General features: G+C 43.9%; 1 protein-coding gene across 3 annotated transcripts; it reads right to left on the reverse strand.

The window, feature by feature from the left end:
• Positions 1 to 552: 552 nt before the first annotated feature.
• LOC136598745 (G-rich sequence factor 1-like) lies at positions 553 to 23983 on the reverse strand. 3 transcript variants are annotated; one of them, XM_066588766.1, is made up of 9 exons: positions 23785 to 23983; positions 20525 to 20680; positions 16146 to 16334; positions 15419 to 15557; positions 12360 to 12541; positions 7124 to 7245; positions 6715 to 6853; positions 4680 to 4721; positions 553 to 1100 (listed from the first exon to the last, which is right to left on the reverse strand). In XM_066588766.1, the coding sequence occupies exons 1-9, from the start codon at positions 23966 to 23968 to the stop codon at positions 1090 to 1092; spliced, it is 1164 nt and encodes a 387-aa protein (XP_066444863.1). In that variant the 5' UTR covers positions 23969 to 23983; the 3' UTR covers positions 553 to 1089. The 3 variants fall into 3 exon arrangements, with proteins under 3 accessions (XP_066444863.1, XP_066444864.1, XP_066444865.1); XM_066588767.1 differs by having other exon boundaries at positions 4635 to 4721; XM_066588768.1 differs by lacking the exon at positions 4680 to 4721.
• Positions 23984 to 24772: the final 789 nt, after the last annotated feature.

Consider the following 24772-nt stretch of genomic DNA (forward strand, 5'->3'; position numbering starts at 1 on the left):
CCTTCATGCAGAAGATTTTGTGGAGGATGAATTTGCAGGTTGTAGTTGTAGATGCCAGGAAGGGGAATGTTGTCGCACCCAAGGACACACTCAGCTCAACTGGAGCAACCCACTCATATAAAAGCAATGCTACAGCGAAAGAGCAAAGAGGGCACCCCACACTAGGGGCTCTTAAAAGGCTACGGTGTCTAAGAACCCAAGAACGCACAAGAAATGAAAGGGGGCCCACAGCCCAAAGTAAGGCGTATCCTTTAATCTTCTTCGGATCCTATCTACTGGAAAGGAAAACTAAACTGGAGTGCGTCTCCTGCTTTTATCCTCTCTGGGTTTCTGTCCAGCAGTAGGATATCACTCTACATTACGTACGGGAGTACCAATAATTTGTTGTTTGTTTTTTTTTAATTCTGAAGAAACCCTTTGACAGAACTTACAATTGTTCTTAAGATAGAAGGTGACAGGACAACCAGTAGGGTCTTTAGTATTTTAATCTTTGCTCAAATGTACCGAACTCATTCATACAAATGGGGAAAAAAAACACACACAACAAAAGCAGACCATTGTCATCATTTATTCCATGTTATCCCACCCCAAAATACTACAAAGAAATGTAACTTAATACATTTATAACCAATTGCAAATGAACTATGCAAGAAATAAATCCACCACACGCAGCAGATCTTCAATGAGGTGGAGTAATACAAATGACCATTCACTATAACACATACCAGTGTGTCTATACATCTAAATGGGCAATGCAGGACATGTAAACGCCTGCGTATAGCTTTTAGTTTATCATTTTCCCTCAATTCCAAAAGAACTGCATTCCCAGTACGATCTTAGGCACTTTGATGAAGAAACACTGCTTGTTGAGATTTGGACTCCATTGAGAGCTTTTCTTCCAGGCCAATAAGTGATTTTGCATGGGTACTCTCTTGAAGTATCCTCTTGATTGCCGAGTTAGAAGCAGTTATCTTCTTACACTCGGTAAGGTAACAAAGATATTTAAAATGAAAAAAGGTCCAATCTTTGAAACAGCCATTTAAAAGAAAACAGGTCTAATGTCCAGTCTAATGTCAGGAGTTGGAGAACTTATAAGTGTCCTAAAACAAAGACATGAGGGTGTTAACATAGAGGTATAATCAAGTGGAAGATACACAACATATGCAGGTACATTTACTAATAGTGTTACGCCAGAACTGTAGAAAAGCTGGAAAATTTAGCACAAGGCTAGCTTGCGCAAAAGTTTTGCCCCCTTTGTTGATCCAGAGAAAGGCAAGGCAAAGCAAAACAAACAAAAAAAAATAAGGGAGAAGAGAATTTACCCCATCTGGTAAAAAAATAAAAAGAATTCCTTCCCGGCTCCATAACGGCAGTCAGAGTAATCCCCATCGCATTATATTTGAGAGTTACCACCTGACTCCAAGATCCGGATCAACAACCCTTTTGGTTATTTAATGTGTATATCCAGCAATGTTAGCTTGGCCTTTTCTCCCACTCTCCAAAGATATACTAAGAGGTAAATTTAGATTGTGAGGTCCAATTTAAAAAGGGGTCCTCCAAGACTAACACTGATAACTTTTCATCAGGACAGAGTAATCTATATCAGATCAGTGTTGTACTATTTTTCACACTTCTTTAACCCCTTGAGTGGCGGGTTTCCTACCACCCTGTTGTGCCCACCAGGGCAGGTTTTTTAACCCCTTGAGTGGCGGGTTTCCTACCACCCTGTCGTGCCCACCAGGGCAGGTTTTTTTAAAATGGTCTAATCATTGAATTTCAACTAATTTTGCAGTTGCGTCTCAAGAGCCATAACTTTTTCATTTTTCCATTGACATGGCCATATAAGGGCTTGTTTTTTGCGGGACAAGGTGTGATTTTTTTTAAACAGGAGGGAGGAAAAAAAGAAATGGGGAAAAAAGAAAAAAAGGGGCCATGTCATTAAGGGGTTAAATAATGTATTAACTTCCTTCTCTGGGTCATTACGATGCACGGATACCACATGTGTGATTGTATTTTTGATTTTTTACAAAGTAAAGGGAGAAAAGTGTTTTTATAATTTTTTTTTAAATAATTTTAAACTTTTTTTTTTTTGTCCCTTTAGGGGACTTCCACAGGGACCCATCAGGACCCCCTGATCACATTCCGGGGGTCTGATGGTGACAGCCCTTTACATGCTGCAGTCACATAGACTGCAGCATGTAAAGGGTTAACACAGCAGAGATCGGAGGTTTTCTCTGATCTCTGCTGTAAGAGCAGGTACCTAGCTGTCCTCTGATAGCCAAGCACCAAGCTCTCCCTGTCACAGAGACCATCGGCTTGCTTCTGACAAGCCGATGGTCTCTATGGCAATCTGTAAACAAAGCAGGACATTGCCGATATGCCGGCAATATCTTCTGCTGGTTTTTCAAAGCCCTTGCTTTGTTTTCTGTGGGTCTGTGCAGGCAGAGCACACTGTCACAGCTTGTGGCATTGTGCTCTGCAGCTCCCATAGTGATACATAGCCCGGAAATCTTCCGGGCTATGTCACTATGAGCAGTGGAGCTCGTCCCGGAAAATTTCCGGGCGTGCCACTCAAGGGGTTAAATGGTCTAATCATTGAATTTCAACTAATTTTGCAGTTGCGTTCCAAGAGCCATAACTTTTTCATTTTTACATTGACCAGGCCATATGAGGGCTTGTTTTTTGCGGGACAAGTTGTACTTTTTGATGGCATCATTTTCAGGTATATATAATGTATTGCATAACGTTTGTAAAAACATTTGTAGGAAGATTGGGGGGGGGGGGGGATAAATTCTGTCATTTGTTTTTTGGATTTCATTTTTACGGCGTTCAGCGTGCAGAATAACATTATTCTCTGAGTCACACGATTCCGGTGATAACGAGTTTATACAGTTTTTATGTTTCAGGGAGGAAAAAAATAAATGGAGAAAAAAGAAAAAAAGGGGCCATGTCATTAAGGGGTTAAATAATGTACCAACTTCCTTCTGTGGGTCATTAGGACAGGGATACCACACGTGTAATTTTATTTAAATTTTTTTACAAAGTAAAGGGAGACAAGTGTTTTTATTTTTATTTTTTTTAATAATTTTTTTACTTTTGCTTTTTTTAAAAACTTTTTTTTAATTTTTGTCCCTTTAGGGGACTTCCACAGGGACCCATCAGGACCCCCTGATCACTTTCCGGGGGTCTGATGGTGACAGCCCTTTGCAGCATGTAAAGGGCTGTCACTGCAGCATGTAGTCACATACTGCAGCATGTAAAGGGTTAACACAGCAGAGATCAGAGGTTTTCTCTGATCTCTGCGGTAAGAGCAGGTGCCGGCTTGTTCTCTGACAGCCAAGCACCAGTTCTCTCTGTCACAGAGACCGTCGGCTTGCTTCTGACAAGCCGATGGTCTCTCTGGCAACCTATAAACAAAACAGGGGACTTAGAAGCAGGAGATTGCCGGCATATCGGCAATATCTTCTGCTTCTGTTGTTCAAAGCCCTTGCTTTGTTCTCTGTAGGACTGTGCAGGCAGAGCACAATGTACAGCTTGTGGCATTGTGCTCTGCAGCTCCCATAGTGATACATAGCCCGGAAATCTTCCGGGCTATATCGCTATCGGCCGTGGAGCTCGTCCCGGAAAATCTCCGGGCGTGCCACTGAAGGGGTTAAAGGTCATTCTTTACAGTGCTGTAACAAATCCAAGATATTAGTTTTTCTTATGAGACCTTTTTATCCATCTTAATAGAAAAGCTGGCCAGAGTACAGTTTAGTAGAGAGTCATGCAATACTTTATATAAAGCTCTATTGGGCTACATGAGCTCTTACTAGCAAAGAAACATAAAAGCTGCATACCTTCCAAGACAAGGAGTCCGATGGGAAAGAAAAATGTGGTATGCTCAGTTATTCTGTATGGAATCGGATTAAAAAAAAAAAAGTCTGCCTGAAGTTAATGGCATGCAGAGGTATAGTAGAAGAGTAGAGGCCTTATGGCCTCAATAGAGGCCCTTTAACCCTAAATTACTACCCTGAGTGAAAAATCACCTTATCAAGTTTTCAAACTGATGCCAAAGAGCCATTTTCATTTTTTTTATTTCTTGGCAATTGTTGTACAACTACTTTTGAAGTGCGATATTCACGTCTGTCCAGGAAGGTGTAGTATTACAGGCTTAATAGCTTTATATGAAAAAGGAGTCATAACCCATAAACCGTTTTTAATGTAAGGCCATGCCCAGATATGGCAGATATTTCCAGCTCAGATTATGAAGGCGATAAGTGTGGATTTTGTCGTAGATTTCACACCATGCACTGCACAAGATGAAATCCATGTAATTTCTGCACAATAATGAGCATTGTAAGTATTTGAAAATTCATCCGCATCTGTTATACTGTAACATCTGAACATTGCTTTACGCAATTTTCACAAAGGAAGGGATTCAGGTGAAAGTACCCTAAAGTCATGTTTGGGAATGGTTTTATGGCTAGAATTGCAACCTCTGGGTCTGTTGATAGAGGTCCTGCGTCAACGGATGAAATATGTATTTTCTAACACAGTAGAAGTTAGCAACACCACCAGTGCTTTGGCTTTTCTGTTTTGAACATAGTTGAGAACAAAAACAGAAGCAAAAGTATGAATAATATTAGTAATACCTCTTTAATGTGCACAACCATACTACCAAAACAGATCTCATTTACCGTCTGGCGATGAATTCAGGAACAGTTCTAAGTATCCATGTTCTAGAAAAGGTTAAAAAAAAAAAAGAGAGAGAGAGACAGAGAGACAGAGAGAGACAGAGAGAGAGAGAGAGAGAGAGAGAGAGAGAGAGAATAAACAAATAATTTAATGTTTCTTGAAAACTATTAAATAAACTTTCAATTAATGTGAAAAAGAGAATCTATGATCGACATGAGGCAACAATACTGCCAAATTTATAGACAAGCTGTGTGGATGAGACTTACAGTCTCGCCCATAGGTTTCGGAAAATGTCTGTGTAGAATAGACACCAAGGATTTTAAATTTGCAGTATGTCAATTTTATGAGAATTTCACCTTTAACCCCTTGAGTGGCGGGTTTCCTACCACCCTGTCGTGCCCACCAGGGCAGGTTTTTTAAAATGGTCTAATCATTGAATTTCAACTAATTTTGCAGTTGCGTCTCAAGAGCCATAGCTTTTTCATTTTTCCATTGACATGGCCATATGAGGGCTTGTTTTTTGCAGGACAAGTTGTGATTTTTTAAACAGGAGGGAGGAAAAAAAGAAATGGGGAAAAAAGAAAAAAAGGGGCCATGTCATTAAGGGGTTAAATAATGTATTAACTTCCTTCTCTGGGTCATTACGACGCATGGATACCACATGTGTGATTGTATTTTTGATTTTTTACAAAGTAAAGGGAGAAAAGTGTTTTTATAATTTTTTTTAAAATAATTTTTTACCTTTTTCTGGGGGTCCGATGGTGACAGCCCTTTACATGCTGCAGTGACAGCCCTTTACATGCTGCAGTCACATAGACTGCAGCATGTAAAGGGTTAACACAGCAGAGATCGGAGGTTTTCTCTGATCTCTGCTTTAAGAGCTAGTACCTAGCTGTCCTCTGACAGCTAACAACCAGCTCTCCCTGCCCCAGAGACCATCGGCTTGCTTCTGACAAGCCGATGGTCTCTATGGCAACCTGTAAACAAAGCAGGACATTGCCGATATGCCGGCAATATCTTCTGCTGGTTTTTCAAAGCCCTTGCTTTGTTTTCTGTGGGTCTGTGCAGGCAGAGCACACTGTCACAGCTTGTGGCATTGTGCTCTGCAGCTCCCATAGTGATACATAGCCCGGAAATCTTCCGGGCTATGTCACTATGAGCAGTGGAGCTCGTCCCGGAAAATTTCCGGGCGTGCCACTCAAGGGGTTAAAACGGATTATCCAGGAAGCGGCTGCCAAGAACACCAGGATCAGAGCAGAAGCACTGTTTACCCTTGTGTAGGGGCCAGTGCTAGTAATTGCAGGCGCAGCTCCCATTTCATGGATGCATTTTAGTTTTAAAGTGGCAAGCATAACAGAATAATATAGTTTTGGATTGCAGTACATTACTGAAGTGATCAAGTAACCGCATGGTGAAGCCCCCACAGTGATACTAAAACTAAGTACATGTGATTATTGTGCAAAAGTAATAAAAAGAGAAAGAAAATATTTAAAAATCTGATGTAAAAAAAAAAAAAAATCACATTGGCGCAAAGAATAAAATCACTGTCTTGAAGGCACAAAATGGCTGCACCATTAGGTCAGGCTCACACAAGTGTATGCGTATAACGCAGCGGCCATCCCATGCGCAGTGTGATTTTTATTTATTTTTTATAAAAAACTTCCCGCTGTCTCTTAGTGGCATTGCGTATAAATACAGCACATATACATTGTAATTGCGTATGTAAAGCGTTTACTTACATGCCTGTAGTGAAGAATAGGACCATCGCACATAATATGTGGTAAAATAGAACATGCTAGGTTCTTTATGCAATACATACAACGCTAGTTTGAGTTGGTCAATGAAAATCAATGTACTCTCATTGACTCCATTCACCACATAATACGTGGTAAAATTACGCTGGTGTGAGCCTGCCCTTACGATGTTAAAGCACTCAGGGTGGTCATATTGCTTGTTTGCACATTTTCTGTGTTTGTTTTGGACAATTTGGTGATATAAAATGAAGTGCACAGTGGTGTGAACAGCAGTCAGACTTACGCATATGGCATCTGTTTTTGGACATGGCAGCTACAGCATCCTCATGGGTCAAAAATCTTACTACCGCTTCACCAGTAGCAACTCCAGCATCTGCACTGTATTCAATATTTATCTTCAATGGTATTACAGGATGGAAAAACTGTCAAAAGAAAATGGGTAACTATTGCAGTCTCTTAACAGCTACTTTTAGTGCTCTTGAAGTTGTATTATTTACTAAAAACTTTGACTGTCAGTGCTACGATCCACTCGGGTCGGAGCAGAAGCCGCTGCTCCGACCCGTGTAGTAGCCACCACTCGTAATTACAAGCAGCGGCCACTACACCGGTTTCGGAGCAGCGGCCTCCGCTCCGACCCAGTTGTATTCCTGTACTGCCAGCCGGAGCTGCCTGGAGAAAGCCCTTTAACTCACATTTGCAATATCTTGTCCAGAAGCATTAAAAGGGAGTCCTCGAATGTGGATATCATGGACTGGCGATACAACCGTGAATTCACTGGCATCCACAGCCTTCCCAGACATATCCTTCCCATAATCTGAGGGTGGAAAAAAAAAAAAAGAACAAAAATGAAATGCATAACACATCTGCAGAACAAAATTTGCAGACATTTTTGGTTTATGCGCCTCTACGCGGTTTTCAAAAGGGTCTTGAAAAAGAGGTGTGGCCAAGAGTTCTGAAGTGCAGGATATTAAAGGCAAACACAATTTTGGTGCAAAAAAAATATAGGTGATTATACCTGCCCAATAATTTGGTTTCCAGAAATCTCCATAACAGCACCACCTGAGATAGCCTCCTCCTGGTTGGACAGGAACACACAGAGAGGTTAAAAAGCTCCCCTCTCTCCCACCTTCCTCAGTGGTTTTTAACGAATTGCCAGGGTAGGAGCGTAACCTAACTCTTTGCCTAAGTAACTGGCATTTTAACCTATACTTTTCCTAAGGGAAATAGGGGGGTAAATGGACGGGTGCTGTCGTGGAGACTCCTGGAAACTCGATTATCTGGTAGGTATAAATCTCCTATTTCCCCAGTCGTCTCCACAACAGCACCACCTGAGACATACCAACTAAAAATTATCTAAGGTGGGATGGCCGCCAAGAGGACCTTGCGGCCAAAGGCCATGTCCTCGTCCTGCTGCACCTTTACCCTATAATGCTTAACAAAAGTGTGTAGCTTCTTCCAAACGGCGGCCTTGCATATCTGTACAGACGACGCTGAACTATGCTCGGCCCATGAAGATGCTACTACCCTTGTGGAGTGGGCTTTAAGAAGCGAGGGGACTTATTTCCCAAGGGCCCTGTAGGATTCCGTAATGGCCAGGCAAATCCACCTGGCTCTGGAGCTTTTTGGTGCTCTGTTTGGGCTAAAGAACTGGACGAACAGGTTATCGTCCCGTCTCCAGTGACTTGTGGTGTTAATATAACTCAGGACCGCTCTCCTGACATCCAGGCAGTTTAGGGTTTTTTCTCCCTCGTCTTTAGGTTTATTGAAGAATAATGAGGGGATTACTACATTACGAGCTCTATGGAAGGGTGACGCTACCTTCGGCATAAAGGCTGGGTCTGTTTTGAACACTGTGTAGGTGATTTTAAGAAACGGGTGGCAGATAGATACAGCCTGTAGTTCAATAACCCATCTTGCTGAGGTAATGGCCACCAGAAAGACTGTTTTAATGGTGAGCATTTTTTATTGAAAGCGTTTCGATCGGTTCGAAGGGTTCTGCTGACATTGCCTTCAGGACCCAATTTAGATTCCAGACTGGAAATATATTTGTGGGCCTAGGTCGTAACCTATCTGCTGCTGTCAGGAATCTGCTAATCCACCTGCTCTCTGATAACTTTGTGTCAAACAGAGCACTAAGGGCTGCGACCTGAACTCTTAGGATGCTTGAGGAGAGGCCCATATCCAGGCCCTCTTGCAAGAACTCCAGGATTAAGGGGATTACTGGAAAAGAGTCCTGGGAATCTCTTCCCTGCCTCCAAGAGATAAACCTCTTCCAGATTTTTTTGATAGATAAGGTTGGTTGTTTTTTTTCCTACTTGACATTAGGGTCCCGATTACTTTCTCAGAGAACCCTCTTCCTCTCAGTGTGGACTCCTCAAGATCCAGGCTGTTAGGTGGAGTTTGTCTATCTTCGGGTAGCCCAGAGGTCCCTGCGTCAATAGATCCGCCTGGGCAGGGAAGATGACTGGGTCCTGGATGCTCAGAGCTTTTAGAAGACCGAACCAGCTCCTCTTTGGCCATAAGGGGGCCACCAGAATCAGTGTGCATATCTGTGATCTGAAGTACTGCAACACTCTTGTAATCAACAGTATCAGAGGAAAGGCATACACAAGCTTTTTTCCCCAATTCTGGCTCAGGGCATCTACCGCTATTGGCTGGTCCCTTTGTCTGAGGGAGAAAAAGTTCTTCACTTTGGCGTTCTCTTTGGTTGCAAATAGATCTAGTTGTGGGGGTGCCCACCTGTCCGTCAGGATTCTGAATGCCCCCTGAGCTAGAGACCACTCCCCTCGGTCTATACGTCATCTTTCTTGCGAAAATCTGCCCTCCAGTTCAGCGATCCTTTTAGATGTTGCCGAGATTGAGAGGACTCGGCCCTCTGCCCAGCGGAAGATTTTTTGCGAGATGCTCTGTAGGGCTGGTGACCTTGTGCCCCCTTGGCGCCGAATGTGGGCAATCGCCGTGGTGTTGTCCGACAGGATCTTTATGTGTTGATTTCTTACTGAGTCCCCCAGCAGTTGGAGGGCCTTCCAAACCGCCTGGAGTTCTCTGTAGTTTGATGATTGACCTCTTATCTCCTGCGGCCAGGGACCCTGTAGAAGTTGGTCTCCCTGTGCGCAACCACCCCCAGACACTTGCGTCTGTCGTGATGTGTGTGGCTAGGTTCTGTATCCAGTGGACTCCCCTTCACGGGTTTACTGGAGATGTCCACCAACGCAGAGATATTTTCACTGAGTTTTTGATACGCATCTTTGTTCCTAATCAGGACTGTCTTCTGTCCCAGGCTGAAAGGACTGCGATCTGCAGGGGTCTGGTATGCGCTTGGGCCCATGCTACCCCAGGGATGTACGATGTCAGGCTCCCTAGGAGGGACATGGCCTCCCGGACTGTACATGACCGCCTCTGCAGAAAGGTCTTGACTAGCTGAAGGATCTTCTGTATTTTTATCTCGGGAAGAAAGGAGCATTGAGTCTCCGAGTCGAGCGTTATGCCCAGGAATATCTTTTCTCTGCTGGGATCTAAGCTGGATTTCTCCCAGTTTATTATCCATCCTAAGAATTGGAGCAGATCGAGCACCGTTGCCAGGTGTTCAGCTAAGAGCTCTCTGGACCCCGCTACAAATCAGGATGTCGTCCAGATAAGGTATTATTAGGATTGATCTTTGCCTTAGGTAGGCTGCTACCTCTGCCATGATTTTTGTAAAAATTCGGGGCGCTGAGGAAATCCCGAAGGGAAGGCATCTGAACTGAAGAGGACTTGTTCTTCTGCCCATATCTAGTGCAAATCTCAGGTATTTCTGAGAATCCCTGTGGATCGGCACATGAAAGTACGTATCCTTTAGATCTATAGACGCCATATAGGCTCCCTTTGGTATCAGCTTCACTGTTGAGGAGATTAACTTGAACTTTCGATGTCTGATCAAGGCATTCAGGGGCTTTACGTTTATTATCATGCGTGACTTTCCGCATGGTTTCCTTATCAGGAAGAGTCTAGAGTAGTGACCCCGGATCTCTTCGTTCTGAGGTACAAAGGATACTGCGTTTGAATGTAGTAGGTCCCGGACGCTCTGTTGGAGTAAGCATAGTTGTTGTGCCGAGCCTTCTGTGGTAACGTATTTCCTTCTGGGGAGGGACACCATCTCTATTTGGTATCCCTGCTGTAGGACCTCTGGGATCCATGAGCCCTCGCAAATCACGGCCCATCGATCCACAAAGTTCCCTAGACTCGCCCTCACTGGGATGGTGTCAGGTTTACTGTCTTTTTGGATCCCCCTGGTGGGGGTTGAAGAGCCCTCTACTCCCCTTGGGATAACTTCAGCGGCCTGTCTTGCCCTTGCCCCTATATGACTCGGGCTGTTGCGCTGGGGTCCGAAAAAAGGTCTTCCCCTTCTGTTGCAGCTCTTCTGGGAACCCCTTCTTCCTGCCAGATGCCTTCTCGAGAATTTTGTCGAGATCTGGGCCGAAGAAAAACTGGCCATGGGGTCCGCCTTGTTTCTGGCTTTTGGCAGAAAAAAAGAGCGCTATATGCAGAGTTTCTTTTCTTTCTGGATTTTCAGCTATATCTGTGATGGAACCTCCAGCTGGAGGTTCTGACGCAGATGTGAAATCACCGCAACTCCCTATAAAATCGGTCTTACACTCACTAAACTCTTCCCTCTCCATTCCATTCTGAATACAGCAGCCAGGCTGGATCTTTTGTCCAACCACTACACTGATGCCTGCATCTCATAGGAGGCGGAAGGATTTCCTGGCCGCAAGTTCAGGTATTAGGGAGTAATAATACACCTACAGCAGTATATACAGTGTACGTGAAATACATGCAAGTAAACCATTTACAAGGGATTCCAAAAATTATGGTGCAAACATAGAAGTTGGTAAAAAAAAAGGTGGTACAAACTTTGACTAGACAGTAAGAATGCACCAAATTTATCATCCAGCACGAGTCACTGATAAATCTGCTGCATTTTAACAGTTTGCACCATAATTAAGACTAAAGAAAACAGCCGTATTCTCAGGAATGTGCCATCACGGTCCCAATATAGCCTATAAGGCTAGAAACAGACTATTTTTTCACACAGATAGATCGTCCGTGTGAAAACCTCACAGCTTGGCTTGTTCCCGTCCAGTTTCACGAATGAGTGTAAGGCATGCAATGTGCATATCAGACAACAACATGCTATTTATTAAAAGTTGAGCTTCATTTTGATAGCAATAACCCGCATTACCGCCACATGCCTCTAGTTTTGGACAATATTAGTAAGGGCTTATTTACATGGGTGTGTTTCTATTGCGCCTGAAAAACTCATGACACATACATAGGACAGCTGAGGCAAAGCCATAAGTGTGCTGTCCAATCTGTGCGGACCATTCACACTGGATGCCCCATTCTTGTCAGCGACAAAAAGATGAGAAGAGGACCTAGGCTGCTTTCACATCTGTGCCAGGGGTTCAGTTTTCCTGTTCCAATATGGGAGTAGGAAAGGGGATTCCCTGGCTGAATAGATCCATCTCAACAGCACTGAATGGACCCCATTGACCAACAGGGTCCGTTCAGTAAACCGTCATTTTACTGCATGTAGAACTTTCTTCTGGTATTTTGTGCCGGATCTACGATGGCACTTCCGACTGGAAGATCCAACCCAGATGTGAAATCAGCCATACACGATTTTTTTTTTTAATTTTTAAATGGCCGCATGAATAGCCTCATAGGCTTTAACGGGACCGTTTGCTTCTGTGGAATACATGTGAATGGGCTCCAAGTGAGTCCTAATGTGCATTTCTTGATGTGCCGACACTTTGTAACATATTTCCATTAGAAAACAACTTTAAATACAATACAGAAAACATCATCCAATAGGACTCTTCTTTTGACCCAAAGTATTTATTCCATTCTAGAAATATAGTAAATAGAGATTAGGAATCCGTGTCTCACCATTCATGTGATTGTTCTCACTAACCAGGTCTGACTGCCGGTCCTTAATTTCATTGTTAATAGAAATGTCTGGATCATAAAGTTCTTTCATGGTCGGCGCAAAAGTAACACCTTTCCTTCTTCTAACAAGGAAGCGAGCGTTCTGAATTTCATTTTTTCTGCTTGGAAAAATTTCAATGTACCTTGAAGAACAAAAACAAATTAATCCAGACTGTCACAAAGCCAGTAGGATTCATATTGGGGCAGTACATTTAGAAGCGTTCAGCTCATGAGACGGCAAACAAATATTTTCTATTTACAGAAGATGCAATTCTTTATGAAAAAAAAAAGGTACAAATGTAGTAATCAGTTTCCTAATTATCGCTAATCTAAAGACGATAAAACTCTTATTAATTCTGGATTTTAATAAAGATTACATTTAATGAAACTAGATAGCTGGTAGTATCAAAAATTCTACACATATTCTCTTTTTAAAAAACGTTGAGTAGATGTTATAAGCGTGTCTGGTTGTGGAGTAAGAGGCGCACTTTATTTTATCCATTTCTAGCGAGTTATTTTGAACCGAGCAATATCAGATGATAGGACACAAGCCACATTACCTGCAGTGTATTCTACAGGTAACCCGATTGGCACCAGCCGTAAATTTTTATGCGCCGACACAAAGTAGTTAGTGACATTTATGATTGTGTGGTTGATTGGACTCAGGAGCCAAGTTCGTGGCATTCATGAGAAATCAGCTGTGATTGCATGAATAAGGTCCCCAAAAGGGACTTCATTAAAATTACAATAAGTCAATAATGGTAGAAATAAAAACTACAGCTCACCTTGCAAAAAACAAGGCCCTCATATAACTCAATTGACAGAAAAGTCAAAAAATATGGCTTAAAATATCAGACAGAACAAAAACACTGTTTTTTTAGCTTTATTTCACAAAAGCAGGAAAGCAAAAAACATTATGCACTTAAAGTGCACGAGGAACACCGTAAATACAAACCACTAAAAGTTGTGGCATTTTTCTGCCCAAACATGCAAAAGAAGAAAGAAAATTCTCAATACATTATATATACAGCTAAAACAGGCCCTCATACAGCTACATTGATAGAAATAATAAATTTTATTAGGATTATTTAAAACTACACAACACACAGTGGGCACAACACAAACACAAAACTCATCCGAATTGTGGATTTATTCCCACAGTTTTGGATTTTTGACACTCAATATGTTTTTATGATGTTACTTATTGTATATAACACTTCCAAGGAGAGTACTTCATATAAGAGACTATGAAGATGTGAATGGTTCACGAGTGTCGAGAGAAATTGCTTTCTTGTTGTCTCTCATCAGTGATAGTTCATTCTGTTCAAGATGAATTTTAGAACAGGACATCACACAGAATCTGAAGTGTTATCTCTCAGGTGTGGGGAAATAGTCCACCCCCTGATTTGATGGGTACTTCTGATTGTACTCCGTATGCTTCAAGCTGGGGATGTCATGTCCAGCTTGGAGCAATACTCCTGCTACTCTGTATTTCACGCAGAATCTGAAGTGTTATCTCTCAGGTGTGGGGAAATAGTCCACCCCCTAATTTGATGGGTACTTCTGGTTGTACTCCGTATGCTTCAAGCTGGGGATGTCATGTCCAGCTTGGAGCAATACTCCTGCTACTCTGTATTTATGTTCTCTACGCGTTTCACCACTCGATATATGTGGATCTTCAGGAGAATCTATACTTGAGATTTAAATGGAGATGAGCATATATAAAATTGAGTATCAAAAAATAATGAACACCTCTAGGAGAGAGCAAGAATAACCTCTCAGCATTGGTTTGAGACGGATAATAGACTCCTCTAGGAGAGAGCAAAAAATAACCTCTCAGCATTAGTTTGAGATGGCTGACTTAGATATTGATGTGAAATAAAATATGTGTCCTATAGATGTCAGACCCTCATTTTCATGAATCTCTAAGAACCAGTATAGAATGACTGGACTCCTTTCATAGGGAAAGGGGGCAACTTGAACGCATGGTTTCTACGCTTGGTTTAGTATACCAGTCGTAGACCTTAGTCAGCCTTAATCCAATACAGATCCAGATTTTTGGTCTTTTTTGGAGAGATTCCAACGCTACTAAATGCAATTTTTGGAATAAGCTGATTTGTCGAGGAGAAAAGAAAAATATCCTCTTAAATGGATTCTCTATCGGGAAAAGTTTCCCTAGTCTCTATAGATGTCAATTTGATTAGTGCACCCCTAATACCCTCCTAGAGAGAAGATAGCTTAGAGAAGTATAGTTCCCTTCGCCTTGATGGTAGGCTAATAAAATTTATTATTTTAATTCAAATCACGTCTGTGAATAGGGCTTTCTATATAATTTTGTTTGACTTACGCTGCCCCCTCTGTGAATTCGTACATTGATAGAGAAATTTAAAGGGATTGTACCAGAATTTCAATTTGCCAATAAGCGGGTCTTACCACTGACACCCCCTGTGGATCTCAAAAACTAGACTCTTCCATCCCATTCTGTCGCTGCTGTTTTTTTTTCTTTTCCCCCATAATGACATCACTCTGAATATAAGGCGGGTGGGACATGTGCTGGTATTGCGCCATTCAATAAAATGGTGCTGATGGAAATACCTAAACGGATGCTGCTTTGGGTTCTCGGCAATCCCATTGAAAGCAAATGAAGCGCTGGTGCGAGGAAGGGGGGTTGCAACAATCTAGCAGTGAGGAGGATGGAGGACACAGGTCCACTGTTCTTATGATCAGTGCTGGGGTCTCCGAAGTGAAAGAGGATAACTTGAAATTTCAGTACAACCCCTTCAAACGTTTGGATCACTGTATTCTCTGAACCGTAAAACAAAGAGAGTGCTGTCTTTGACACCGTTCTCATCAGACCCGCATCATTCAGGAATTTATGGCGTATTCTATGAAAAACACCTTAAGTACAAGTTACACTCCTGTAAGCAGCGCAATGAGCAAATAGACCAAACTAATAGAATAAAAGGCAATACTAATATGCAATGTCAATTATATATAATCTGAGTAATACAAAACATTACCTGCTGCCTATTTCCTGCTTGTGTCTCAAAAGTGCTTGCTCTGCATGTTCTTCAGAAATAAACTGTACAAATGCCTCCCCGGACTTGCGCCCCTTCTGGTCATACACAAACGTTATGCCTTCATCGGTTATACCAAGACCTGTAAAGACAGAACACAGATCGTTCTACTGAAAGTTGTGAACCCCGGCTGTGTGATCAGCAATCCACTTTATAGTATAACTAGCCATACAGCACAATAATGTAGCCTTCATTCCCGCATCACCGTCAGCACAAGAAAGTTGAAACTTCATTTGGGTTGTACAAGCCACCCATTTGTAGAGTCATACAGACATTGAATCCTTACATATTAAGTACTAGCTAAAGAATTAGTGGTAGGGGGTCCTGGTTTCCTGATCTGTTCGTGGAGTCCGTTGGCTTTCCACCTAGAAAAAGCCCTGCATGAAACATTTTCTTCCGGTATTTTCTGCCGGATTTGAGACGGAACTTGCAGCACATGTGCGAATCCACCCTTAAGACCATATTGAAAAAAATAAGCTTTCGTATATATCAACTTTTAAATACAACCAATTGAAGATGGAATGAGAAACACAGAACATTTTCCACTTCACGTTTGTGTCTGAGAAGCAGCAAATGGAAGCATTTACACAATGTCAAAGTTTTTCAGAATGTTAAAAATGTAAAAAAATAAAAATAAAATAAAGTCAAAAACTATATGACTACAATTCACCTGAAAAGAAATTGACAATATCTTGTTCCGTACAGCTATACGGAAGTCCACGGAGGCGCACAGTGCCATCGCTTGGGGTACCAGCCATTGATTGTGCAGCTTGAGACGCAGCGGAGGATGTAGTGGGCGACACCGGAGCTTGCAGCCTTTGCAGCAATGACTCTGCATCTTTATGGCTCATTTCAAACACTGCAAAGCAATTTTAAAAAAATCACATTGTATAAAAACTGGATTTTGTAAGGAACTTACCCTAAAATCTCTTTCTCGTCATGTTCATTGGCTTGAAAAGGGTGCTTGAAGCACCGGAACGCGTGGCCTTACATTTTAATTGTGAATAAAGAAGAAAATATTCTAATTCATTTGGCTGAACTTTTTGAAGACAACTAATAGGAGGGGGTTCTGTGGACATCATACCCTTCTTCTCCAGAGTAAGTCTTTACTACTTGAGAGAATTCTCCATTATCATATACCATCAAAGTGGTGAATCCTATGAGCGCAGGATCTCTTTGTAATCAAGTTTAGTTCTTTCTTTGTACGGGGGTATCCTCCCTTGTGAGGACCCCTGTAATCCCTGCAGCTTTCTCCTGGTTCAGTGGATGCCATCAGACTTTGTATACAGCTTTGAACTTGGAACGTTCAAGAGCAGTACCCAAGGGGTGGGAAAATATAAGAAGGTAGGTGTAAAGAAGCATAATCAGCTCATTAACTGCAACTAGCGTTAATGCGTGCCTAGGCATCCAGCATGCTCAGAGTTGGAGCATAAAGGGGCCTGAGAAAACGGACCCATCCGCCCAACAGCAAAAAGGCTCCTGCCAAGGAGCTTCCAACGAGGCACCCATTATCTGAGAAATATGTGCCGTAACACAGCATGAACATAGGATATCTCTAGCACAGTAACCCTGTACTGCCGCGAAGCAACGCCAGTGTGAGGAACCCTCTTCGGAAACAAATGATCCACTAGTGTCTTCGGGAGCACCAGCAGAGAGCCAGGGCGACTGAAGAAGGCCACTAGAGAAAGGTAAGTTTGTGAATGACCAAGCCCACTTGTGACCGACTCATCCCATGGGACAAGACTTCATCAACGTGGGTCAAAATACCACATGCAGTAAGGTAACATGCAACAGGACGATAACGACCTTCTTTTGATGCCAAAGAACTTCTGCCCAATAGGGCCTCCCGCTTAGAAGATTGATGAGTAAACTGGGCAAGCTGGCCGTGACATTAGCAACATCAGAAAGGGGGGTGAAACTTAAAAGAGCTGGGGCCCTCTAGCAGGTGACCTAGTTGAACGTCAGGTTCCTCTAGAGTCCAGACTGTAGACACCCGGCTAGGTAGGTTGTCGTAATGACAGCACTGCTGTAGAAGGGTTAGTAAAAAGCACCCCAGGTAAATGCATGGGAGCTACCCCTACCAGAGAGAATGGCAGATGGGGACACACCGCTCAAAAATACCATTAGTATCAGCCTTCTCAGACTGTGACAATGGCCACAGCCTCCACCTTCTGCATAAAGTCCACGAACCCTGAAGTCGTCTAGGCCTAGGAAAAAAGGTATTCGAGTTGTCAAGCCAGGGTGGCTCCCTACCAAGATGTCACTGCCACCGCATGACTCAAACCAGGCACCCTAAAAACGTGGCATAACTGCCAAATTACCCCCAGACATGAGTCTTGCTGGTCCCTTTATGAAACCCTCCAGAGTCGGAAGGGCGAGCACAAAGAATTAAAATCAGTATTAGTGTATACCGTTTCACGGTCTCCTGCAAGCAATCGTACAGGAGGAACGCAGCACGCTACCAACTCTGTCTGATTAAATACTTTGTCTCCCGGACAGCGCTCTTACTTGCATAGGAAGGCTACATGGAGAAACGCTGTAGGAGCGAAGTTGTAGACCACTGACTACAGAGTACTCCTAACGGCAGCAGCCCAGATATCACGAATAGAAGAATACGAGGCCCATTCTGCCGCCAAATGGTCAGCGTCGGACTCCGCCTAGATAGGACCACTCATGCATCACCGATGACATGAGTGACCCATGTCCGCATGGACACGGCTGACTGAGCTAGCAGCACAGTCCTCCTAGAAAGAAATCAATGTTGGTTTGGTTCCGAGACCACCTGGAGAGGGATTGGACCCATAGTGAATCTGCATGTCAGACAGAGCTGACCGGAGGGGAGCGAATAGATGGATCTACCGCTCCCAGGCACCCTGTCGGAGGGCGAATCCCCCAACCTACCACTATACCTAGAAAAAACAAGACAAGATATTCTGACTGACTGGATGTTCATCGGATAGAGTGGCATGAGTGCACATAGTATGCGGCTCTGGGCGGTCCTAGCCCGCATCTGATCTTGTAAGTGGGGAAAGCACTAAGGGCTCATGTCCACGGGGAAAAGAAGAATTAAAATCCGCAGCGGATTTTAACTCTTCTCCCGCGCGCGGATCCGCACCCCATAGGGATGCATTGACCACCCGCGGGTAGATAAATACCCGCGGATCGTCAATAAAAGTGATTTAAAAAAAAATGGAGCATGAAAAAATCCGGACCATGCTCCATTTTCATGCGGGTCTCCCGCGGGGACGGCTCCCGCGGGCTTCTATTGAAGCCTATGGAAGCCGTCCGGATCCGCGGGACACAAAAATCATATTTTACTTACCCGCTCCGTTTCTTCTCTTCGGCGCCGCGCCATCCTCTCTCAGCCGCGGCCGGATCATTTTGCTTCGGCCCGGCGCATGCGCGGGGCACGTCACCGACGTCATCGTGCACATCCGCCGAGCCGAAGAATGAAGATCCGGCCGCGACGAGAGAAGATGACGCCGCGGCGAAGAGAAGAAACGGAGCGGATCGGAGGTAAGTTTATTCTCATTTATTCTCCTTTTCGGCGCTCATGTCCGCGGGGCAGGAGGGACCCGCTGCAGATTCTACATGTAGAATCCGTAGCGGGCCCGATTTTCCCCGTGGACATGAGGCCTAAGGGCTCATGTCCACGGGCAAAATGTGATTTAAAATCCGCAGCGGATCTCCCGCGCGCGGATCCGCACCCCATAGGGATGCATTGACCACCCGCGGGTAGATAAATACCCGCGGATCGTCAATAAAAGGCATTTAAAAAAAAATGGAGCATGAAAAAATCTGGACCATGCTCCATTTTCATGCGGGTCTCCCGCGGGGACGGCTCCCGCGGGCTTCTATTGAAGCCTATGGAAGCCGTCCGGATCCGCGGGAGACCTAAAATAGGAATTAAAAGCATTTACTCACCCGCAGCGGGCCGCGAAGCTCTGCTCTTCCTCACGGCCGCATCTCCCTTGCTTCGGCTCGGCGGATGTGCCCGGCGCATGCGCGCGGCACGTCGACGACGTGCCGGCGACGTGCCGCCGGCGTCAGGAATTCATCCGCCGGCCGAAAATGAAGATCCGGCCGTGAGGAACAGCTGACCTTCGCCGCCCGCTACGGAAAGGTAAATGCTTTTAAATTTCTATTTTCGGCGCTCATGTCCGCGGGGCAGGAGGGACCCGCTGCAGATTCTCCATGTAGAATCTGCAGCGGATCTGATTTTCCCCGTGGACATGAGGCCTAAAGCTGCCTCGCAAGGACACTGCAGATGGGACACCATCCGGAAGCAATGTGTCCGTGGACTTTTTGTACACAGTACTCCTTCCATATAGAAGGAACTACAGATGTCAGCAAACCCAGAGTACTGCTAATAACCAATCCGGATTCAATTCAAACACCACATGTGACCACCTAACAGGAGTGGAAATGGTAGATGATACACTTGGCAACAAACTTTGTGCACAAAGAAAGCACTGAAAGTAAAAGTAAACGCACAACTCCCTCAAAGCAAAATGAAAAAAACAAGTATATTACAAAGATGTATATAGTTAAGGAATTAAAGGCGTTGTCCAGTTGTAACCCATTGATGGCCTATACGCAGGATAGGCGATCACTAGTAGATTAAAAAAAAGGGAGTGCCGCCCCAGATCCCTGCCAATCAGCTGTTTGCCAGGCCAATGTGCTCCGGAACGAAGCCATTTTTTTACAGGAAGCAGATAGCTCTGTTCCCACTGGAGTGGCCAGGTTTGGTATTGCTGAACAAGTTACCATTGCAGCGAAAGGGTTCTTTGCCTGTGATACCAAGCCTTATCACTGCAGTGAGAAAGGAGCTGTCTTGCTTCCTCTAAAACATCAGCTCAGTGCACCTGAACAATGGCCCAGCAGACAACTGATTAGCAGGGGTCTCTGGCGACAGATCCCCCAGTGATCTACTATTAATGGCCTATTATAAAGATAGGTCATCAATATGTTTACATCAAGACAACCCCATTCGCCATGACCACACCTCAGCATACAATGACGGCGTAGTAAGTGGTAGCGGTTGCTCACCTTCCACATAGCGCTGTCCCAAATACTTTTTGTGCTGTTCTAATGCTTTTACCAAATCATCTGATGTCTCAAACTCAATGACTGCATCTCCTCGTGGTTTTCCATCCCTATTAAATATGAAGTGTACGCCGTCTGCACCATTCCGTACATTGCAGCCTGTGGAATATAAGCGTATTGTTTTGATGATGATTATCCGTTCAGTCACATCCGACCTTTGGTCACTCTATGGATCAATGTTCTCCACACATTTTCTACCGGAGTATTGTTTTACTGCAGCTAAAGCAAGCAATCCAGTACTCTTTGAAGTAATCCGTGTCAAAATACAGTAAAATTCCCTTTGTGTTACAAAAAAAGGGTCCTAATAGGTGACCCAAAACAGCCATACTGCTCATTAGACTACTTAATATGCACTTTAGCAGCTGCACAGTAATTAAGCAGAACACCCGGTGTCAGGGGACAGGGATTATTTTACAATTATTTCCTTAGTGTTAGGGCTCACACAAGCGTATGCATACAGTGCCATGGGTCTCCCTCAGTGTTGTACGCATTGCAGCTCATAAGCTCTGACGGCAAAGATCGCGTACGGGCTGCGATTGGCAGTGTGATCTATATATTTTTTTAATATGAACAGAGGAAGTATGTGTATCAAAAAGCTGCCCATACGAAATGCATGAGTATATACAGTGTTTTATAAGCAGCCTATTCAAGAGCTGAGTAAAATACATGGAGAAATAGAGCATGCAGTAATTTAATTCTACTGCGTATTGATACGTAGTGTCCAACCGGCGTGTGAATGGAAGAGTGAAAGTCCACTGACCTTCAATGCCCCCATTCACCGTGTGTTACGCCTGGAAAAATACGTGTGCGTAATACGCTGTGACGGTACACCCATGTTAAGGAGTAAAGATGAGCGAACACCAAAATGTTCGGGTTCGCGTTATTCGAAACGAACTTCCCGCGATGTTCGGGTGTTCGTTTCGAATAACGAACCCCATTGAAGTCAATGGGCGACCGGAACATTTTTGTATTTCGCCGATGCTCGCTAAGGTTTTCATGTGTGAAAATCTTGGCAATTCAAGAAAATGATGGGAACGACACAGCAAGTTCTCCTCTGCCACAGCTGTAACAGCTGTGGCAGAGAAGAACGATGTTAGCCCATTGAATTCAATGGAGCCGTCAATACAGCCGACTCCACTGAATGCAATGGGCTGCCGGCGATCGCGGGATGAATTGTCGGAAAGGGGTTAAATATATAAGCCCTTTCCTGCAATTCATCCAGAAATGTGTAAAAATAAAAAATATATATATACTCACCTGGTGCCGACGGAGTTCAGCGCAGCAGGCTGCAGTTCTCCTGAACTGCTCTGAACAGCTGTTAGTAGTATTCAGCAGCCGGGGATTTAAAATCCCCGCCTGCTGAATAAGATGCCTCTGAATGGTCACAGCCTGACCAATCAGAGGCCAGCCCTCACTCACACCCATTCATGAATTCATGAATGGGTGAGTGAGGGCTGCCTCTGATTGGCTCAGGGGCAGGAGAGCTGCCCCTGAGCCAATCAGAGGCAGCCCTCACTCACCCATTCATGAATTCATGAATGGGTGTGAGTGAGGGCTGGCCTCTGATTGGTCAGGCTGTGACCATTCAGAGGCATCTTATTCAGCAGCCGGGGATTTTAAATCCCCGGCTGCTGAATACTACTCACAGCTGTTCAGAGCAGTTCAGGAGAACTGCAGCCTGCCGCGCTGAACTCCGTCTGTCGGCACCAGGTGAGTATATATATATTTTTTATTTTTACACATTTCTGGATGAATTGCAGGAAAGGGCTTATATATTTAACCCCTTTCCGACAATTCATCCCGCGATCGCCGGCAGCCCATTGCATTCAGTGGAGTCGGCTGTATTGCCGGTTCCATTGAATTCAATGGGCAAACATCGTTCTTCTCTGTCACAGCTGTTACAGCTGTGGCAGAGAAGAAGGATTTGTCTTCTATATGTTCTCAATGGGGTTGGCGCTGCTGCCGCCGGCCCCATTGAGCGCATATAGAAATGATTTCTCAGGGAAGAAAGTTAAAGTTACCCGAACATCCGAACATCGTGTGGTGTTCGTTACGAATAACGAACATCCCGAACACCCTAATATTCGCCCGAGCATCAAGCTCGGACGAGTACGTTCGCTCATCTCTATTAAGGAGCCCTTAGTTCTACTGTTAATGGTACTAAATGTGTTAAAATGACCTCCCAGTTCTGGGCAAACAAAGATGGCTGCTCCGACAACCTGACGCAAATGTCCCATTTAGATGGGACTAAAGTCGTTTAAAACGACTGCATGAGCCCCGGGGCACCGCTAAGGTAGTTAGCTCTCGTGCAGAGCGTTTAGACGGGCCAACTTCACTGCTGAATCACAGGCTTCTCACTCATTGCTTCCCTTTCTAAGAAGAGGGAAGAGCTGAGCAAGGAGAGTTTACACTCAGCGAGAATCCCAAAATGGTTTTTAGTCTGACTGGAAGTCAGCGATAACGAAAAGTGAACGTATTGTAAACAATTTTTTTGCAATTACACGGGACGATTATCGCTCATTTTCGTTTGTTTGAGCCAATTTTGAGTGATAATCATCCCATGTAAATGGTCCATAAGACAATACACGCTGCTTTGATTGACCAGTGTTACCGAAGTAATCAGCTCAGGCCAATCAGAGCAGTGTGTAGTTACTAAAGTCTACAGATGCATACAAATGTACAGTGTGCATCAGGTGGTCAGAGGAGCGGTGCGGTCATCTTTGTTGAGGCCTGCTTTAAGAGGAGCGTACATGTGGACAATAAAATACCTCTGGATGGTTAGAATTTAAACAACTCTCATTCAATGTAAATGTAGCCAATGATGATTCATTTGCTTATCGTTCATTTTGTGCAAGCATTAAAATCATTGTCGGCTCCTTCGATAATTGTGTGGTTTAAATACCGATCGTTCAGTCAGTCATTCTCGTTCGCTCGTACAGCGAATATGAACGACTGAACAATTTGCAAGCGAACGATTTATCTGCCTGCGTAAACAGACTACACGAGCGAACTCTAACATCATTCACTCATGTCAAAGATCAATCGTTCGATCTATAAGCACCCTGACGGTGTTGGTCTTTGAAATGAAATTTCAGGATAGTACTCACTATAGTGCATACCTCAAGCATAATGGTTTCTACATTCAGCATAGTTTTAGTTTCATTTTATGTGCCACATTAAGAGTGTCAGAGTAAAAAACATACCAGAGAAAAAGTTGAGCACGTCTTCTGCGGTGCACGACCACGGCAGCCCTCTAGCACGGACAATAAACATCTTACTCAGTCCTTCGTTTACAGCCCTTGGTTCATACTCTGGTAAATCAAAGTATTTTTCAGTTTCATATGTACTGTATGGACTCTGCCGAAACAAAATGCACAGTACAAACATCAATAGCCGATAATAGGTCAAGAACTAAAAGTCCACCCGAAGTTCCTAAAAGGAAAAAAACGAAACAGGGTATTTGTTGAGAGAAAATACGACAGAGAAATAATCAAACATACAAAGACATGGCAATGGACAAATATTCAATAGATGTCATTCAACCAGAATATGCAAGGATTCCGCACACATTTGTCCATTATCGTTTACAACACAAAACGTTATAATACAACTGTACACCAAAAGTGGATCTCATATAATAAGTAACACTTCGTGTACAAATTCCACTTTATTTCCACCAGTAAATTCAAGAACATGAGTCTTATGTAATCCTCGTTAATACAGTCCGCCTTCTAAGGCCCAATGTCCACGGGCGGATTTGATTTGCGGAACCCCGCGCGGGCAAGCCGCCCATAGGGATGCATTAGCATTCGCAAAACAGTTAAAAGCATGTGGATGTAATTTTTCCTGGCATGCGGATCGCACGCATGGGAAGAAATCGCAGCAGGCTCCATTTTTCTGCAGATCCCGCAGCGCCAGTCCCATGGAAAGCAATAAGATAGCATCGCGATCCTCTGCCACAGCTGTGGCAGGGAATTCTTTTATCCCCACTGGGAGTCCCCTCATCACTGATGAGGGGACCATCGTGAAGCAGCTGCGCTTCTACAAGCAGAGCTGCTCCAGTGAACGGGCATATGAAACTTTGCCCGTTGAAGGCCTGAACACACAATTTTGCGCACATGTAAAACAAAAAAAAAAAAAAAAAAAAAAAAAAAACACAAAGCTTCAGTCACACACATTTTCCACATCCAT

Source organism: Eleutherodactylus coqui, unplaced genomic scaffold (genome assembly GCF_035609145.1).
Source record: "Eleutherodactylus coqui strain aEleCoq1 unplaced genomic scaffold, aEleCoq1.hap1 HAP1_SCAFFOLD_646, whole genome shotgun sequence".
Classification (NCBI taxonomy): domain Eukaryota; kingdom Metazoa; phylum Chordata; class Amphibia; order Anura; family Eleutherodactylidae; genus Eleutherodactylus; species Eleutherodactylus coqui.